The sequence below is a fragment of the Pararge aegeria genome, chromosome 21, assembly GCF_905163445.1.
Source record: "Pararge aegeria chromosome 21, ilParAegt1.1, whole genome shotgun sequence".
NCBI lineage: Eukaryota > Metazoa > Arthropoda > Insecta > Lepidoptera > Nymphalidae > Pararge > Pararge aegeria.
This window is the reverse complement of record NC_053200.1, coordinates 7,225,382-7,241,615: the sequence shown is the minus strand read 5'-3', so window position 1 is coordinate 7,241,615 and position 16,234 is coordinate 7,225,382. Positions and strand designations below refer to the sequence as shown.

Genomic DNA, 16,234 nt, shown 5'->3' with positions numbered 1-16,234 from the left:
CAGAGTTAGATTAAAGTCTGGAATAGCACATAGGCTACTTTTTTCCGTGAGATCGATTGTTTTGTGTTTTTCACAGAGCAAATCATTAACACGTTTTATGCTTAGTGGTATAGGCTAGTCAACAAGCTATTTTTATTCGATTGATAATGCCGTCTAGAAAAATGAATCGAAATCTTGTATGTATTACGCACAAGAAATATTGCAATTGTTATTTAAAAAATGTTAAAATGAAAATATAGCATTTAGTTTTTTTTGAAAAACTGAAAAACTATTAATATTTAAGGAATTTTGAAAAAATAACCTCAAAGAGAAGAGAAATTTCCAGAAAAAAGGTTCCGGCCTTACGTATTCTATCTTTATTATTTAAAATTTGTATTCAACGTCGAAAATAGATACCTATCCGTGCGGCATTTACCTAAAAAGCGACATCCCATAATCTTTGTTTTCAACAATATTAGAAAGCGCCAACCAGTTAGTGGAAGACTATTCAAGCACGCTTTAATTAATTTTGTACAATTCTCTAGCACGACACCTGTTGGAAAAGCGAAAAACTGTGCCGACATAGTTTAAACTTTTCCAACAGATGTCGTTCTAGTAGTAATACTCTTGGAAGTATAATAAAGTACAATATAGCAATGGCTACAAGATAGTAAAGGTTTATATCAAGAGATGGCGATAGTATGCTTAATATAATTACTACGTATATGTTTCAACATTAAAAACAATTATTAACTTTTTTGTATTCTTAGTTAAATTCAAATCTCATCAGATTATTTTACAAAACATTTTTAATTAAATTTCAATTAAATATTACTTTTTAAATAATCATAGTCTAGCCTAGTCCATCAAAATTATTTTATCTTGTCTATGGTACATCAAAATGGCTGCCTGTAGTCATGTCGTCTCAGGGTTTTATATTCTTTGTTTACTATAAAATTATGTTTCTCGTTTACATTTATTGACTTAAAAGTGCTACAGTAAAATGTTAATGGACATTAAAGACTTGTACAGTGGTTTAGATTTATACAAGTGTGTGATTTGACATAAAACAAGTGATACCAGTCTCACCTTGTAAAGAGAAAATGGGGAACTGTTTTAGTAGCACAGGCGAAAAGGATCCCAAAAACAAAAATGAGCGAGTGAACCCTCACGAGGAGGACCCTCGGCAGTTTCAGACTCCAGTGCCGACACCGCCTCCTGATCCAATAAGATCTACGGTGATCCAAGGCCCAGATACAAGCGAGGCCGTTCCCACCCGAATATTTGTTGCCCTTTATGATTACGATGCTAGAACAGATGAGGACCTTAGTTTTAGAAAGGGAGAGCATTTGGAAATCCTAAACGACACACAGGGAGACTGGTGGCTAGCTAGAAGCAAGAAAACAAAACAAGAAGGTTACATTCCATCGAATTATGTCGCCCGCCTCCAGTCTATAGAGGCCGAACCGTAAGTAGACGAATGTTTTTATGCAATCGTTACAATAGTGAGCGGTTCCTGTCCGATTTCTTTTCCTTCGCATTCTTTAATAGCACAGTAATTTAATTATAAAGCGTTTCTAGGTTATTTTTGTTTGCTTATGTTTAAACTAGGTATTGCACTCAAATTTTAATCACGAAATACTTTACTTACACATAACTCTGTTTCTGAATAAGAGAAAAATCGTATTCCGTTATTTTATTTTTTTTGTTTATCTGTTTAAAACAGAGAGGCATTTGTATATTTTTATAAAAACTATAACTTAACTTAACCATAACATGATCTAAACAGTAAAAAATTCAATCAACTTTTGTTTGAAGATACAAACAGTAATAAATATAAAGTGATTAATTATAAATTAATTTTATAAAACATGTGATAATTATGTCAAATGGAAGTAACCAGCTATGATTCATTGCTTATGAAGTGAAAGCTATAGTTTGCACACATTACAATGCATTAACTCTGATAGAGTGTGAACAAATAGAAAGGTGCACCCAATTTTCCAAAAACTATATATTGTTAGTTACTGTCACTTTCATATCTCAACAATCATCTACCACAATAAAAGGAAATATAAAGGTTTATTTTTGGTCTTACAAATGAATCCATTTAAACTGTCCAATCACCTATTCTGATATATAATATTGCCCTATACTACTTGGTTCAGTGGCATTCAAAAGAATAGACATTAAAACACATTTTAATGCATTAAGGTTCATATACAATTGATGATTTTATTTATTGTTAGGGTTCCTTCAGCAGTCTGGTTTTGATTTCATGTCATACAAGATTGAAATACATTGGTTTTTTTGTATTTGGTCAACTACAAAACTTTATATGTTAATAAAGAGCAATAATATTGCTTTCTGAAAATAGAATCTGCCTTCTGAACTCAAATTCTCACTAACAGAATTGACATTACAAAAAATGTTTATATGTTATAAGAATTAAGGCCTACTTGAAAATACTTTTAGCATACAGTAACCAAAATTCTAAACTTAGTGTGACCCTTTTCTTTTGAGTAATCATTTTGATGACAGAATTGGTATAAGATGTTCAGCTACAATACTGTACGGTACCTGTGGTAACCTTATTTCTTATCCTCTTACTCTTCCTTTACCTTTGGAGTGCATAGATGGTATGCACACTGTATGCAGATGATATAAAATGAAGAAAATCTCCAGTAAGAGTTACAAAAAACCTAAGAATAGGCATTGTAGGAGTTGTAAAAAGCCTAAACTAAGTGTTTATAACTCCTACTGGAGATTTCCTTCATTTTATATCATCTGCATACCCTGTGCATACCTTCTATGCATGCCACTGTCAGCTACACAAACTGTTTAATTTATTATATGTATGGAAGTTCTTGTCTATTTGTAAACAAATATGTCTGAAATAAACTTAAACTCAAAGATATATAATGTTGTATGATTTAGAAGTATCTAAAAAATTTGTCATCCAAGAACTTATTCTTAAATCAGATTCTTCATCAGTTTGTCATTTATGTTTGCTAACCCACATTGTTGGTATCCACAAGGAGTGTAGTAGATTTAAACTCTATATTACTCTTAGGACCTTACACCTATGCCCAGCAGTGATAATTTTTTTATTTCTAGCTTGTCTTATTGTGTTGTGAACACATTGTTTTCATAGTGTAATAATAAATAGTGTGTCTTCAAAAAATAGTTACCATAAGTAGCACAATTATTTCATCTGATTACAGTATCATCATAAAATCCAACTAAAGAGGTTTGATGAAGCACTTGATACAACATTATCGTATATATATATACAAAAGTATGACTAATACTCTTAAATCCTGACCAGTGCATGTTGCCAGTGATAACTTGTGGCTCTGAAACTTGGTTGCTTAATATGGACATTGAGGTCCCAAGACTGTAGATTTTGGAACTCCCTACAAAATACCTAGCTACTAATAGTTTAGCAGTGGTTGTCAATCAGTGTATATGGCAATCTATCTATCTAGCAATCATGGACACTTAAACTATTGTCTATCTTTACATTTGTAAGACAACTCACAAAAAATCTTGTGAGTTCAAAAATCATGGTCATTTATAAAATAGACCATGAGTAACTTACTGCCAATGCTACAGCATATATTAAAAGGGGCTTTGCAGATTTATAATAAGCTAGTACTAATAAAAGAGTCACATAGAGTAAAATCAATTCGAAGAAAAGTCATATCTTGAGACCTTCATTAAATTCTACTCATTATTGTTTTAATTTCATTTTGTTGGTATAGGTAGGTAGGTTGATTGACATTAATTAACTGGATCCAATATAACTCTGTATAAAGATCAATAATTTTTAAATGCTTTCAATCAAAATGTCTTATGTCTACAAACAATGTTTGCTGGTGGTTACTTTATTTAAATGTAATTTAAGTTTTTTTGGTATTTCATCCATTACCTGATTAAAATCAATTTACTTATTGGATTGATTTCAAAACTATAATGCTACAAAAAGTGTTAACTATTCCGCCTGATTCATTTCATTTAACATTATTTTAAATGTCAACTAAATGCTCTACCTTTATCCATGGATAAAGCGCTTTAAGAAATAAATACTTAGGTATAATACGTTTAAATTGCAGACCTATATAGTCAGACGTGTCTACAAAAAATATTACAAGACCAGTTTTAAACCACAATAAAAATAAATGTTTTTTATATTTCTTTAACCTTGTTATGTAGATCAATAGTCTTCTTTGCTGAAACAAATATATTTTTGAGATTCAACTTAGAAAACAAGTATGTCTACATGTTCAAATCAGGAATAAGGAGTTCCGTAGAAGAACCAGCGTTACTAACATTGCTCAACGAGCTGCTAAGCTAAAGTGGCAATACAGCCCATTGCCACACATAGCTTGGAGAACTGATGCATATTGGATTCCAAAAATGCAACCCTAACGTCCATGGGTAAATGCAGCGTTGGTAGGACAAACCAAACCCCCACCACCCTCCCCTTGGTTGACATGATGAACTTATAAAATAGTTGAAAGAATTAATGAAGCTCTGAGAGTTTTCAGATTAAGTGCAAATAATAAATTTTATTATTATATTTCAAATAAATATTTGAAATATAATAAATATAAGATGGACATAAGGAAATACTATTAATATCTTCAGGCTGGCCTAAAAATAATCTATTAGTGAATTTTTTTGTATCATTTTTTCTTATCATTTTTAAGAGGTTGCTTAGAACAGCTTGCAGTTATCCATAATACCTTAAATCCTACGGCAGATTGATGTACTATTTTACTAAAATACCTTGCAGAACTATATAGTATATTATGTTTGTTTTTTTGAATGTAGCTAATCTTGTTTATATGTTTTGAGTTTTCATTATCGACCCATCTACTTAAAAAATATATGTTCGTTTCCTGGATTATTCTTGTATAACTGGTCTGCTTTTTTGTTGTGACCTATTAAGATAGGAATGTGTTGATGTTAATATTTAATTAAGCAGAGTTAAAATAGAGATAAATAAAAACATCCTAAGTATGTAAAGTAGAGAGTTCCAACTCGCCGTCTGGTGGCTGGATAACGTTAATGCTGTCGCCAGCAATGCCGCATACATAGACACCTGCTGAGATAGAGCCTCTCTGGGAGGCCTAGAAGCCCTCGGTCTCCGCACCGTCTTTTTCATAACTTTTACTTGTATATTTGCTTACTTTAAGTACCTTTGTTTATGTTTCACTTACTTACTTAAAAAAAGCCGCCGTTAGCACAAACAATTTATTTTGTTTGAAGTAGTTTTTATACCATTTCGGTGCGTTTCGTGTTTTTTTTCTATTCTATTCCAAAGTTAGTAAGTTAGCCCTTGACTTCAATCTTACATGATGGTAAGTGATGATGCAGTCTAAGATGGTAGCGGGATAACCTATTAGGTTAGGTCAAACACCAGATTGGTAGGTATAATATATATATATAACTACGCCACATCGCACCGGAACACTAAATCGCTTAGTGGGACGTCTTTCGGTAGGTTGGTAACCTCCCACTAGACCAGATCAGAGAAAATTCAGAAATTATAAATTCCCGAAATTGCCCCTCCCGGAAATCGAACCCAGAACTTCTACTTAAATTCACAGCGCTCACCGTTGCGCCAGAGAGGTCGTAATTTGACGTTACCTTTCTGTAACATCCCTGTATTAAAAATAGGAACCGGAATTTGATATCTTTGATATAGGCCGACATCCTCGCGGCAGTTCACAGAGGAAACGAGGTTCAATTCTATTAAGGCCTAGCCGTCCAAGCTCGTCCCAGAAAGCTACCGTTGCCAAGTACCTCCGGGAACGGTGCTCGAAAACCTAAGTAGATTCTGCGTAGTTCTACTACATGGCACCAGCAGCACGTCGGTTTTTCATCTGCATCCTGCAGAGTTAGGATAGTCAAGTTCCGACGAAACTGTCTGTGTAGCCTAATCTTGCTGTAAGGTAAGGGTGGGATTTTTACTGACTTCAGTAGTAACCTACAATCTACATAACCTCGTATACAGTATCGCGACGCTGTCTAGACGATATCGTCATTTACGACGAGATCTAAGGGACAAACTATTGAATCTCGTTAAACTGTGGTTTTTTGGTTGGTAGTTATCACCACGCTACGCTGGGTATACAGGTTGGTTATCGCAGTAGGACAGAGGATGAGGACGCTCCTGTTCGGTCTCCGTCATATTGGCTTAATCCTGCGACACCCTCGGATAGAGGAGGGGTGGTGACAACTGTACTCTGATCTGCCGTCACCACACTATATTGTGGTTTGAGTCTAAGTACTAATGCGTTCTTAAAGGGTCATATATTTTTTTAATAGATATATAGCAGTATACTAGCGGATACGCGCGACTTCGTCCGCGAATGAGTCGTCTTTAAAAAATAGTGGTACATGGTTTCGGACTGTTTTATAGAACTTTAAAGAAACAACAATTGGCGAAACGTTTACCGTTCACGCATCGCACGCATAAGAATCTCTCAAAAAGGATATTTTTGCAGTTTTTGCAACATTTCTCATCAATGTTAGTAGCCATTGGAAGTAGCGTGATGTTATAATAGCCATAATTGTTACTACCAATCCAAAAACTAAATAAAAATCCGTTTTGGACTCAGTATCGATTAAGAAGCATCCCCCGGTCAAAATTTTCAAAATATATAAAAAGTACACAAATCTTCCAGTGACAGTTTTATTATATCGATAGATATAGATATATGTTACAATAATTAAAAACCTCGGATTAGTTACGCAATAGTAATTATGAGCAAACGTTGTCACATGTACACTGTCATATGGCTATACCCGTAAGTTAGAATTCGCAAGCGAAAGTAGGTAGTTCAGACAGCTGACAGATTGTTATTGAAAACAAGTCGAAAACACTTGAGCTTGTTAAAAATAATATATGTAACGAATTAGCTATAAAATCATTCATGTGCACTGTCAAAAATTATACATAGATGACTGTCCGAAACTTTCTCGTTGCATATATAATTTGTATTATTGGGAATTTCGATCGGCACACTATTGAAATTGAAAGCAGTGTTATAGCTTATACAGTGGTTTGTTATATTCCTTGATGCATAAACATAATCAACAGAAATTGAAAGCTCGTGATAAAGGACGTCCTTTATTGATAGACGCATTCCATCTTATAACATTTTATCGATGTAATATATATGTTTATATAATTTTGTGGATGTATATAGAATGTACCATATAAATATGTATATATCTTAATTATACAGTCAGTCATGTGGTAGGTATACACACAGTCATATAGTATATTAAAATTTTTGAAAAGCTTTAATCTTATATCTTAAAACGAGCAATTATTGTACATATATAATAGGAATCTCGAAATCGGCTCCAACGATTTTCATTTAATTTATTATACAGGGGGTTTCGGGGGCGATAAATCGATCTTGCTAGGATTAATTTTTATAAAATGTCATTTTGTTTGTGTTTTCCGGTAATAACCGATTTGGTGCAACGAAGTTGCACGGGTTAGCTAGTGACTATTATATATACAAGCCTGTGAAATTCAAAGGCCTATTTGAACGAAAAATTTAAGATTTTTTATCCTACTACAAGCAGCCCTTGATTGCAATCTAACCTGGTGGTAAGTGGTGATACAGACTATGATGGTAATGGGATAACCTGTTAAGGGTACGGCAGTTATATTAAACCCATACCCCTAATCGATTTCTGCAACGGTTCTTCGAAATCGTTCCGGAACGCCTTATAGCAGGGTGGTAACCAGCCACGGCCGGAGCCTTCCAACAGAACATACTAAATTCAGAAATTATAAAGTATCAAATTGCCCGTGCCTGGGATTGAACCCTTTACCTTCGCTCATAAGACCACAGCGCTCACCATTGCGCCACGGAGGTCAAATGATTTTGATTCAAAATCACAAATCTTTAAAATATAGGGGAATATTCAAATCATGAAGTGTAAATAAATAATCTTTATCGTGACCGCAAAGTATATTTTCCAATTAAGTTATTAAGAAAGATAGCGAATTCGCCGTATTTCAGCTTCATATAATTAATACTACTTCACTTCCTCCTTAGTGTTCGTGCAATCAAACGATATAATTAATTATGTTGAAACTTCAACCATATATAGCGAGAGTTCCAGTTATATTCTACTGGCAACTCAAATCTTCTGCTTACCTTTTTCCTTTATACAAGCAGGGCAGAAAAGCCGTATCTAGCACAACTATTAATATAACTGCAGATTTTAATGTCCGACTATAAATTGTAAATTCAAATTCAAAATGTCTTTATTCTTGTATCACAGGCACTTATGAAGCGGTCATACATATGTTTACATAATTGTAAGGGGATGGTGATAACTTCGTCCGCAAACTTAAACCTAAAGCTACGAGGGTTCCAAACGCGCCCTGGCCTTAGAAGAGCCCACAACAAACAGCCGGGTAAATATAATGCCCGATTTCACTAAAGACAAACAATGCAATGCCTATGTGAGTCACGCCTAATCAAAGAAGATTCCTAGGTATCCCTCCTCACAGTAGCTACCTACATGATGTCCTCCATGACGTATCCGTCAACAGCGATACCTTGGCTTTATCGTCTGGAGTGTGCAAGGATATGACTAGCGTAGCCAAATTTAGTTTTAAAATGTCGATTGCTTAGGCCTAATCTTTTTGTTGTGGCGCTTTGAGTCAAGGTGTTCTAGACGTTATTTTCAAATGTGTTTATATTTGTCAATTACTATTTTGCGTTATGTAGACCTCTGCGCGGCAATTTGGTTCCAATTGGTCCATGATGTTGGATTGCGTTTTAGGACATCCTTAAAGCGCAAGTACTGACCACTAGACTTTCGTTTACCATTACTGAGCTCAGAGTAAATTACTGGTTTTGGTAGCCGGGTGTCATCAATGTGCGCCAAATGTCTACACCATCTGAGTTGACCTTTAGAGTCGCAAGTAGATATACAGCCGAAGTCTCCCGCACCAGCAAAGAAAATTCTATAAATATTAATTCAGTCGCTCACCACTGAACAAAAGGTCGACAAAGGCGACCTGCGTCCTTACGTGGAGACCAAAGAACCTACTACCGCTGTGTGTGAGTGTGAGAATCCCAACCATATATCTATCTCCAGAAACAGTGAAAGTACATAACCGAGGGAATATAAAAGAACCAACGAAACTGACAACTGTGCACACTTTGTCAAGATTGTTAATAGCTGTTATTCGCCAAATGCACTTCCTCTTCTCGTAAGTAATTTAGCTGGCGCCGTACGTTATAACTGCAGAATATTCTCATGAATATTTTAGCATTCTTCAGATAGTTTTAAACATGTGATGATAATATTACTATTGCCTAAGATAGTGCTTTATTTATATTTAGAACGCAAAACATTCTTTTGAGTTTTAGTATGGGTGGTCAAACAAGGTACAAGGGACAAGCTTAATTTGATAGGCAAGCAGAATTAATACATTTTATGTATTCGTCTAGATACAGATAAATTCGTCTTTTTGTAATGACCAGCTTTGAAACAACTAGACCTATTTTAACGGGACTTTAACTACGATCGAATATCTACAATCTTCCCCAAAAGAGGTCAAACGAGCTGACTGACGACTGCATAGTTTGAAACAAAATATCTCTAAAAGCGTATTACTTAAATAACCCTTATCAAGGTTGTATAATAGTGTATTGCATATTATGTATGGCAAAATTTTACGTCCTACAAATTGTACGTGGATCAAGTAGTCGTCAACCGTTATTTAAAAATAATATAAAACTTAGTTACAATTATCCATTATTGTAGACACTTATTTTCTACTTAGTATGTATTATAAAAGTTTTAATTTTAGTTTTTAGTATAGGCAAGACAGGGTTAAGTTAAATACTTTTGCTTATAAATCTTCTATGAAATTGGTATTTATCTGCAACAGTATAAAAAAACAAAACATTATAACTCAGAATTTTTTTTTGTCGGTTACGCCTAGTCGGCGTTTTAAGGCTCCATATTGGCTATCTCATAACTATTACAGTCTATAGAAATAATAAGATAACATTTTCCTGAATTCAAAATCTCAATTATATTTTAATTGGATTTCAAATGAAGCAATTCATAAAAGCATTCAGTGCATGCATTCTCAATGGTATTCGTCCGAAGGTTTTTGGGTCATTCGGTCAAAACACGAATTCAAGGGTCGTCGAAGTTTTGATTATGATAAATGAAATTCTTCGTAAGGTTTTGTTGGTTGATAAATAAAATGTTGTTGGTAGGTATTTGTGGTGCTTGTTTTCGATTTGTCTTCAAAAATCCGTACCGCATAATTAAAATACAAAATCTTTAAAGTATTACTTGTTCATCATAGTCAGTCTTTTATTTTCGTAACCCATTTTCTCAGAAACCATGTATGATGTATGATGTGTTAACATTAGTTTCATTCTGCATAAAAAGGTAGTTCCTAATTTTCTAAAACTACAATTAAATCGTATTTCATAGTGCTTTCGGTAAATAAAATACGAAATCCTTAAGGATCACTTTGTTAGCCATAAGTTTGTAGAATCGTCTCTGTTTCAAAATCTTTTTCTAAATTATACCTCTAAAAAGGTATACCTAATTTTGTTCAGAAATGTACAGAATGAAATAAGAGGTATAATTTTAAAATTAAAATCAAAAATCATTAGCCTCTACTCAAAAAATCAAGTTTCTAGTTTTACATATTAAAACTAAACGGACCCGATGTGCGTTCAGAGTATCAAAAAAAATAAAGGGTATTTCCTGGTATTAAAATACGGAATCCTTAAAGGATCAATTGGTTCACCATCAGTCTGTCCGCCGTCTTTGTTTCAATACCCTTTTCTCAGAAACGAGTTATGATATCATTTTCAAATATAAATAATATTTTATTTCATAAACCTCAACCTGCATTTAAAATCAAGTATGTATGTAGTTTATAGGGCCAACCAATAAATACACCTTCGTATTCTTAACTTTAGTAGGGATTCTATCATTTTAATACAATAATCTTGACGGGAGGCTTACTACCGTTTAAATTGACAGATTCTATCGATATAAGGATTTAAAATGTGAAACAAAACGACAACATTATAAAACAAGTTTTTTAAGCGGTGGTAGGAAGGGGGCCAGTTTTCTATACCTACAGTAAAAACTTTTTTTTTTCAATGAGTACGCACATTTGGCCCTCTCAGGGCGTTAACCGGGCTAGGTTGTGGACTGTGACCTGAATAAAAATAAAGGTGTTTAATATTTTACTATAGAGTCTGGCTTGCCTTATGTCAGCCATTTTATTTTTAAATTTGCGGTCACGCATAAAACCAGCACTAATCAATAGGCATCAGTAAAGTGTCAGGTTTTCGAGATTTACGTTTTACTGATGGTCTCCGGTAAAAAAACATTGAACTTAGATAAACATACGAATTGGCTCTGAACTGTTTATGGTAATTCAATTCTAGATTCTCAAGAGAGCAACCCAAAATGCTTTGGCAATGGATTGGCTTTGGGTTAATTTATTTTATTCTGAGCTTTTAGGTAGTACTCAAGAGAATAACCGAAAATGCTATCTGAATTGAGTTAATTTTTGCTCTTTTGAGTTTAGGAATTTCTGATTGTTTTTGAGTACTCTCTCTTAAGGTTGAAACGAGAAACAACAATTTAGAGCCAATATAGACCATGAAAGCTAGTTTGGCCGTTGAAACAATGCGTTAATGAAATTATCGCTATCGCTTGATCGAAAACTAACTTTGAAATGGCGTTGAATTTTCTATAAGAATATTTGACCTACTAACGAATAATTGACATTAAAAACTTCATTATGCCAGCTTCCATTAAATGTTATTGAAATAATAAGTTTTTTTTTTTTTTTTCAAATCCATACTTCGCTGTTACAAGATTATATCCAAAGTTTATTAGTTTGTTTTGTATGATCAGCTGACAAATGTCAGGAACGCACTCTCCGAACGGCCTTACCTGAATTTTTGTGTCGAGGAATTCTGAATACCACTCCGGAGTGAGGAAATTGTCAATGTCCCCGCGCTTCGGGTCGCATAGTAAGCCATCGTCGGTCCTGCTTTTTTTTCACTTACATTTAAAAATAATCGCCAAAGCCCGCAAATTCGCTTTGGAGAAGCGTGGTGGGTTTATCCTCTGAATCTTAAATGTTTCAGCAGCTATCAATATCTTTACGATGATGATGATGATGCCGTGTTGATGATAAATAATCTGTTTCAAAGCGGAAAGAACTTGAAACGAATTCGTCATTTTCTGTTCGTCATCTGAATTTACTTTAACAAGGCCTTTCCTTTATTTTACCATGCAAAAAAGAAGAATAGTCTTCCCGCACATAGTTATTGGACATGTAATCGAACCGTGACAATATCTGTCCTTCTTGCCACAAAAAATAATCGCACCAACTATTTGCAGAACAATAAAGCTTATCTTCGGAACACTTGAAATGTGGCGACAAAGAGATTTGCCCTCGCATAATAATTAAAACTACCGTGTTCCGCGCTTCCACGGTGGCCGTGCAAACAAGGTCAGCAAACAAAATAATGGATACTGTTCATCTCCGCATTTTAAACAGTTTAAAATGATAAGCGATTATAACGTAGTGGTTTACACTTCGGGTCGCACAAAATCGATCCCCAGCGCCTGTAAAATTTCAGAGTTATGTGCGTTTTAAGCGATTAAATCTCATTTCTTAAATGTAGTTCAACGGGCACATACCACGATAATGTTTTGGATTTGTCGATATTTCGACCCAGTTCCATGGATCTTGGTCACGACGGGACTGGGTCCATGCAACTGGGTCGAACTGTCGATATTTCGTATCGACAAATCCAAAATATTATCGTGGTATGTACCCGTTGAACCATATTTAAGAAATGTTGATTAACCACGAAAATCTTAGTTTAAAATCTTTAATTAAATCTCACTTGCTTAAATGGTAAAGGAAAACATCGTATCAACACCTTTATAACTGAGAGTTTTCTCTAATGTTCTCAAAGGCTTCTACGGCCTTAACTCTTTTCATTGTGAAAGGGGTAACCCCCCCTATGCCTTGGGTGTCTTATGGGCTAGTGGTCTCTTACTTAATGGATTAATAATACTGATGATGATGATAAAAATGATAGTTGTTTATTGGTCTGCTAGATATTGTTTTAGGCTAAATAGTACAATAGGAAACCAAAAAACAGGTGTTAAAAAATAAAAACATATTCTCGAACCCTGTAGTTGATTGGAATGTGTACTTACAAGTATTTTCGATTAAATTAAAATGAATTAAATATAGTGCTTAAAACCTTATCAGTGTATGAAACAAGAATGTTTCATAATAACAGGTAATAAATTGAAACCACAGATAATTTGTATCGAAATGCACTAATGCATTAAATTGTCATCTATGAATTAATTTTATCTCTCACAAATAGATTGAATGTTAACATTTTAAACTTTTTACTCGGATAAGATTTCGTAATTTTTCGTATTATATAACGGCTCTTTTATTCAACTATGGCTCGCGAGGACCTGGGTTCGATTTCTGGGTTGAGCTGAATACGTATTTAGGTTCAGTTTACATAAATATCAGCTCGGAGTAAGAGCTCGAAGTTCTAAAATTGGTCGTGTCCTATCCCCGTGCCTCGCAGAGCACGCTCAGCCGTCTTTTCTGGTTATTATTATTAGCATGATAATAATCGTTAAGGCCCCGGGCCCACCAACCCGTCCTCGTTTGTTTTCATTCCTTCAAAATCGCTCGAAAGTACCGTTCGTTATCCCGAGCCAAGTCGCAATCTCAATGCAAAATTTCAAAAAAAAATCGTCGATTTAGCTGTTAAGCAGCGCATCGTTAACCAAAAGGTTGGGTTTTAATTCTGCAAAACCTAATTTAAAAGTATGTAGATAGACAACATCAGAAGTAGACTAGGATCGCGAGTGCTGCCCGAAAAAATAGAAGTATAAAACTGATGGCCAACATTCACTAGTTGAGAGAGACCTAAAGAAGAAGATAGACTAGCTGTTCTTCGATCGCGTTTATTGCGGTCCAGAGATAAAAACTAACCTATGTTATTCACCGTCCTTACAACTAACTCTATGAGAAATAGTCGACCAACCAGTCGACTTGATGACTGGTTGGTTAGTTAGGGTGGTTAGTAAGGTTGTCCTTACTAACCACCCTAATTAACAAACACACTTACGCATTTATAATATAAGTATCTATATAATATGTTAGAAACAATCAATTCATAGAGTTTACTTAAATTATGGTTGCCTTCGCCGTTAAAGCAAGTAAAAATCATCATCATCATCACACAAAACCAGTACCGGCCCACTACAGAGCACGGGTCTCGTCCCACAATGTTTGTGGTTAAGGCCGTAGTCCACCACGCTGGCCCAGTGCGGATTGGTGGACTCCACACACCTTTCAGAACGTTATTAGAACTCTCAGGCATGCCGGTTTCCTCACGATGTTTTCAGACACCGTTGAAGCACGTGATATTTTTATTACTTAAACGCACATAACTTAGATAAGAGAGGTGCGTGCTGGGATTCGAACTTCGGCCCCCAATAGTGAATTCGAGCTCCTACCCAATGCGTTGTCGCCACTGCAAGTAAGTAAGTAATACTCAAGCAAGTAGCATTTAATTGCTAAATAGCATAACATGCATAACGCGTAAGAGTTGGAGGTACGAGCCGTTGATCGAAACCGGTCGCCCCGAAAAGCCGAAGTTTTAACTACTACGCTGCCTCAACGGTTGGTTAGGTGTAAAAGTAATATCAGTTGTGAAAACTAACACCAGCTGCTCTCTGCAAAATCGATGTGCTTACAAGGAAACAGTTCCTAGACAAACAGGCAAATTGTAAGGCAAATATTAAAATGGCGATGTTCCCACACTTTGTATGTAGCTTACGTGCCGCCTGGATACTTAACTAATAGCTATTCCTGCTGCAGCTTACTTAACGGTGTGTTTGATGACTTGAATAAAACCCATGCCAATAGCAAACATCTTATGGATCTCAAACATTGGAGAAACATTCGGTTAAGCACGAGGTGCTAAGCCACCATTCATTGGCTTTTCCTGTTAGTTAATTTAGTATCTATTGTTACATTCATCATCTGTTCGGGCCACTGCGTGCACCGAACACTGCACCGTCAGCAGTTTACGCAATCGTCGAGCCTCGTGGCCATAACTAGGACAGTGCATTTCGGGCTGCCACTCGACGCGTACTCATTATCAATATCATAGGAAATACAGTACATTTATCAATCTCTAGCAATCTCTATCATTTATCATCACACCACAAAGGACTACATCCCACATCATCATTCATCATTAACATCATCCTATCCCATAAATTGTTAAGGTGAGGAATTAACCCTTAATTAAAACAGCAGTCTGCTGAGGTGTTCTGTTCCTCTTAACTCGAATAATAGTCATCATATCTACATAAAATTTAGGCAAAATTAAACTGATAATACAACCTTTCCAGTGCAAAAAGAATTATTAAAATTTGTCCCCTTTTGACGGAGTTATAGTGTGAAATCTTTATTAATGTGTCGTGCGGTGAAGGCAGATCAGAATACTGATCACCACCCCTCTTCTTCCCGCGGGTGTCGTACGAGGCGACTAAGGGAATATAACGGAGAGCGATACAGCGGGCAGCAGGGTCCTCTGTGCAACTCAGGGTCGAGAACGGTCTGACGGAGACTAGTAGTCACGTCATCACCTCTACTTACGACCCTGGAAAGACAAGAAGAGACAAGGTGTTGCCTTACCTCAAAGTGACGTACCTACAGGAAATCGGGAATCATAAATCTTCCCGGGACGAGCTATAAGCGTTGTGCAAGGGAGGCAGGTGCGTTCCTAGGAGATCTCAGAGCCTCCCATTATGTACTGAGGCTGGCAACCGAGGGGGTTTTAGTGGGTAGAAATCCCACATAACACAAATTCTCCCACAGAGAATTGGGTATCTTTTAAGAAGATTTCCCCCCGGTCAACAAAAAAAAAAAAAGGGTACTTTGTGCAACTACTACCATCTACTGCGATCACTAACCCGCCCGCCCAATGTGGTGATTATGGGCATATCCTCCAGTCGGGTGAGGCTTTTAGTCCAGTAATAGGTTGTTGATGATGATGATGATGATTATGATGATGGTGTGATGATGGTGTTATAAATGTCTAGCCTCTCTCTCTCAAGTGAACTGGGACAAATAGCACCCAAATTAACAAATATTATC

At 35.6% G+C, this 16,234-nt stretch overlaps 1 protein-coding gene across 1 annotated transcript in view; it reads left to right on the top strand.

Moving 5' to 3' along the window:
• Window positions 1–888: 888 nt before the first annotated feature.
• Window positions 889–16,234, top strand: part of LOC120633528 (tyrosine-protein kinase Src42A) — a 102,003-nt gene continuing 86,657 nt past the window's right edge. The window contains exon 1 of the mRNA XM_039903761.1: window positions 889–1,447. Coding sequence (XP_039759695.1) covers window positions 1,083–1,447 — 365 coding nt within the window. The 5' untranslated portion in view covers window positions 889–1,082. The remainder of the gene's footprint in view (window positions 1,448–16,234) is intronic.